At 45.8% G+C, this 5,037-nt stretch overlaps 1 protein-coding gene across 1 annotated transcript; it reads left to right on the top strand.

Annotated features, from left to right (window-relative positions):
* Positions 1–3,422: 3,422 nt before the first annotated feature.
* Positions 3,423–4,736, top strand: LOC120985576 (G-protein coupled receptor 61-like). The gene has a single exon (XM_040413593.1). The coding sequence runs from the start codon at positions 3,423–3,425 to the stop codon at positions 4,734–4,736; it is 1,314 nt and encodes a 437-aa protein (XP_040269527.1).
* Positions 4,737–5,037: the final 301 nt, after the last annotated feature.

Here is a 5,037-nt window from a genome sequence, read left to right as displayed (position 1 = left end):
TGTGATATGGAGTGCACATGGTCGGTGCACTGCGGTCCGCAATATGGGCATGGGGCACACACGCTTGTGTATGAGCCCTTATACCAGGCAGTAGGGGTAACATATCATGAGATTTACAGAGGTTAGTTTGGGGTCTTTTATATTTTTAGAAAGTGGACAACCCCTTTAAAATACCCCATTGGTATCCAATGTAATGAATGTGTTTGGGTATGACATAAATAGCAATGGAGTCTGATATCAAATTTTCCATCCAAGTGTATTAACGTAGCACCAATGTGGGTGAGATTTTACCAAATCTCATTCTCACACTGCTGACAAAAATGTACAAAATCCACAGCATCTCAATGTATCTTGCATATTTTCAGGATTTTGAGCCAAAGCCAGTAGTGGACTCAAAAGGAGTAGAAAATATAAAGGAAGGATTTACTTCATCCTTTGTCTCGGTAACGACATGTGTGAATCCCGTCTTATTGTCAGGGCTCATTCAGACGACCGTATCAATGGGTCCGCATTCGTTTTGCGGTAGGGTGCGGACCCATTCATTTTAATCGGGCCGCAAATGATGCAGACAGCACACCGCTTGTTGTCCGCATCTGTACTTCTGTTCAGCGGCCCCGCAAGAAAGATGGAACAAGAATATGCATTTTCTACCATAGTGCCAGCCATGTGCGGTCCGCAAAAAGTGTTTTAAAGTTTCCTTCACAATTGCACATTTTTTTTATCAGAAAAAAACCATGATATTCCTGTTTTATATTTTTGCTTTTTTTTTTTTTAACAAACTTTATTGGTAGCTTTTTTTTTCTTTAGGGCTCATGCACACAAATGTATTTTTTTTGCGGACCGTATGCGTAACCATTCATTTCAATGGGTCCGCAAAAAAAACGGAAGGTACTCCGTGTGCATTCCATTTCCGTATGTCTGTTCCACAAAGAAATAGAACTTGTCCTATTATTGTCCGCATTACGGACAAGGATAGTACTGTTCTATTAGGAGCCAGCTGTTCCATTACGCAAAATACAAAATGCACATAGAAGTCATCCGTATTTTTTGTGGATCTGTTTTTTGCGGACCGCAAAATAAATATGGACGTGTGCATGAGGCCTTACAGTGGTTTTGCACATAGGGGGAGATTTATCAAAACTGGGGTAAAGAAAAACTGGCTTAGTTGCCCATAGCAACCAATTCGATTCAGCCTTTCATTTTCCAAAGGAGTGCTGAAAAATAAAAGGTGGAATCTGATTGGTTGCTATGGGCAACTGAGCCAGTTTCCGTTACACAATTTTTGATAAATCTTTCCCCTTTTTAGCTGCATTTGATGCATTTTTACAGCTAAAATGATGCAGCTATTACCTGTAAGTCAATAGGCATGGCATTTTTTGGGTCCATGCTGTTTTTTGTTTATTTTTTCAAAACCCGGAATGCTCTGGATTTTTTCAGGAGTTTTCCCATAGACATTTCTGTACAAAAAATTGTTACCGTCTTTCGCAAATAAAAAAAAGTGCGACAAAATGCAGGGAAAATGCAGTAAAGAATGCATCATTTTGCAAAAAACGCAACGCGACACCGCCCTAAGGCTACATTCACATGAACGTATTTTGTTTCTGTGCCCATTCCGTTTTTTTTGCGGATCGGATGAGGACCCATTCATTACAATGAGCCCTGAAATAAAGCGTACAGCACACTGTGTGCTGTCCGCATCCGTATGTCCGTTTCGTAGCCTCGCAAAAAATATAGAGCATGTCCTATTCTTGTCCGTTCTGCGGACAAGGATAGGCATTGTTACAATGGATCCGCAAAAAAACTGATGCGACACGGATGTCACACGGACGTTGTCCGTATTTTTTGCGGATCCGCATTTTGCGGACAGCAAAATACATATGGTCCTTTGAATGTAGCCTAAGACCTCTTTCACATGACGGAACATGTCAGGATCTGCTCAGTTAACTGATGGCTATTGGTTTTGGATGCATGTTGAGTCAGTTTTGTCTGAAATTGCATTCAGTGTTTCCATTTTTTTGTCAGTTTTGCATCCGTTTTTCATGCATGTGAAGAAAAACTGAAGAATAACACATGGCATCTCCTAGCAACCTGAAAAACGCCTTGTATCCAGATGCTATTCATGTGCTATCAGTTTTTTTTTTCACTGACCCAATGACTAGAATGGACCTGTCCTGCATAAAAATGGTTGAACATGCTGCGATTTTTCCTGAACGGAAAAGTGGTTATTGAAAAACAATGCTCACATCCATATACCCGTTGAAATGAATAGGTCAGGATTCAGTCCAGGTAATGTTCGTTAGCAAAATGCGACACATCCGGACGGAAAACTCTTTCATGTCAAATAAGCCTAAGGTCTCATGCACACAACCGTATTTTGCATCCGTGTCCCATCCACATTTTTTGCGGATAGCATGTGGACCCATTCATTTCTAAATGAAATGGTCTGTAAAAAAAAAACAAAAAACGGACAGCACATGGATGTTATCCGTGAGCCGTCTGCATCCGTACGACCATATTGCAAATGATAAAACGTGTTCTATTATTGCCCGTATTGCTTACAATAGTCATTTCTACTAATGGGTGTGAAAAAACTACAGACAGAACGTGCAAAGTATCTGTATTTAGTATTTATAACCGCAATACAGACGCGGTCGTGTGCATGAGGTCTCAGGGTCCATTCACGGTCCGCCAAACACAGGTAGCGGCCGTGTGCGGTCCACATTTTGCGGCCCTGTGATAGAAATGCCTATTCTTGTCCAAGATTGCGGACAAGAATAGGACATGCTCTATCTTTTTTGCGGGGTCCTGGAATGGAACTACACATGGTGAATAAATGGGTCCGCATCCGGATGCGGACCCAGAAATACGGCCGTCTGAAGGAAACCTTATTAGGATGAGCTTCAAATGGAGCATATATCAGATCCCCTCCCCATATGTGACCAGCAGGGCATATCTTCTATGGTTAGGACCATCAGGAGATGCTTTATGTATCAGGCAATTCCTCTAGTTGCCTAATCTGAGACTATAAAACCTGGGCTATCTCTCTAGGGGACCAATCCTCTTCCAGGACCATGCAGTATGGCTACCTATAGCCCTGCAATAACCATGTATGGACTGTGGAGCACAATGTTAGTAGATTGGCATGATGCCCCCAGACGGGGCACATTCCACGTGAAGCGCAGCACCCGGGTCAGTTGCTGTCACCTGACGTCAAATGTGATGAGATGGATTCCTCCTCCTCTGGCAGTCCACGCCTGTGCAGCGAGCGGATCGTTACAGGTACGGCATTGGCAGCCGGACGGCGAGGGGATGCGTCCTCCTTCAGGTGAGGGGTGCTGCGGGGGAGTGAGGCAGAGATGACCGATGCCAGTAAAGGCAGATCTCTGCTGCATTGGATCGCTCCCCTGGTAACAGGGCCAGGGATGGAGCCCCCGTGTGTGAACGGCAGCAGCAGCTGCTCCTCTGGCACCCTGGAGGGCATCCCCCGGTACCTCGGACTGGTGCTCATGCTGCTGTTAGACGTGGTGGCCGTGGCCGGCAATGTGGCGGTGGCGGCGGTCATCCTGAAGACGCCTCGGCTCCGCAAATTCCTCTTCGTGGTGCACCTGTGTATCATAGACACCCTGGCTGCCATCACGGTGATGCCGCTGGGCATAGTGGGCAGCTGGGGACGGGTGGCTTTCGGCGAGTCCCTGTGTCAAGCCTACATCTCCCTGGAGGTGTGCCTGAGCAGCGCGTCCATCCTCACCGTGTCTGCCATCAACATAGAGCGCTACTACTACATCGTCCACCCCATGAGATATGAAGTGAAGATGACCTTGGGCTTGGCTATCTCAGTGCTGGTCTTCATCTGGTTCCAGGCATCTCTAACCTCCACCGTGCCATTCCTGACCCACCATGCAGCCAGTGCGGAGTCCACCAATGCCAGCCTGGTGAATGCCACTGGCTGCTCACTGCAGAGGAATGCAGGGGGGCACAAGAAAGTGTTTGTGACGTTCTTCGTCTTGGTCTATTTTGTGTTGCCTCTTGTGATTATACTGACAGTATACTGCAATGTATTTAAAGTGGCCAGAATAGCTGCCATGCAGCATGGACCTCTACCCTCCTGGGCAGCAAGTCCTCGCCAGAGGTCCAACTCTACTGGCAGCCAAACCAACATTGTGCCAGGAAACAGGTCTCACCGGGGATCGCCAGACAGGACATTAGGGGGCGCAAAAGCCGCCTTCACTCTCATGATCATAGGCGGCCAGTTTGTCATGTGCTGGTTCCCCTATTTTGTGTATCATGTTCACAATGCTCTTGGAAGTAGCTCCTATAAAGGTTCAAGCAGCAAGTGGGAGAACATAGTGAAATGGCTGGCCTACACCTCATTTACTGTCAACCCATTCTTTTATGGCTGTCTGAACAGGCAAATCAGAACAGAGCTGGCCAGGATCCCGAAATGTTTCCTAAAACAGTCCATGGATGAGGAGCTAGGCCTGTCCAGTCATGAGGGATCTGTAGAGGAGAACTTTCTGCAGTTTCTCCAAAGAACTAGCTGTGTGGTGGAGAGGAGAAACAGTTTCCCTACTTCCTCTACTTCTAGGCTGCTTGTTAATCAAAGTACTTTGAGTTTTAGAATCCCAGGGCAAATTTTAGAAGAAACCCCAGAGTTACTGGAACATGACTCCAGTGAAGGGTTTAAGAGTATGCAGATGTGTCCTAGACCAGGTAACAGCATAGGGACAACTAAATGAACGTTCTTTCTGAGGACACAATCCAGAGTTAGGCCACTTTCACACAGTCATTGGTTGATCAGTGATTGTGAGCCAAAACCAGGAGCAGGGGCCACACAGAAGGTGAACAGAAGGGCACCTGTTCTGTGGTTTTGACTGGATCTCTGATGGAAATCACTGATCAAACACTGAATGTGAAAGCGGCTTTAGGCTTTTACATGGATACAGGCCTCGGCATCTTGTAAAATATTGAATGATCTTGTCTTCTTTTGTTACCTGTGTAGGAGAAATAGTTTTACTGAGATGATTCCGGATTTGGGTC

The sequence above is a fragment of the Bufo bufo genome, chromosome 1, assembly GCF_905171765.1.
Source record: "Bufo bufo chromosome 1, aBufBuf1.1, whole genome shotgun sequence".
Classification (NCBI taxonomy): domain Eukaryota; kingdom Metazoa; phylum Chordata; class Amphibia; order Anura; family Bufonidae; genus Bufo; species Bufo bufo.
Note: the sequence above shows the minus strand (reverse complement) of the source record. Positions and strands in the feature narration are given on the sequence as shown.

Coding starts and splice junctions, on each gene's coding strand:
- LOC120985576 (XM_040413593.1), top strand. CDS start 3,423: ATGGAGCCCCCGTGTGTGAACGGCAGCAGCAGCTGCTCCTCTGGCACC.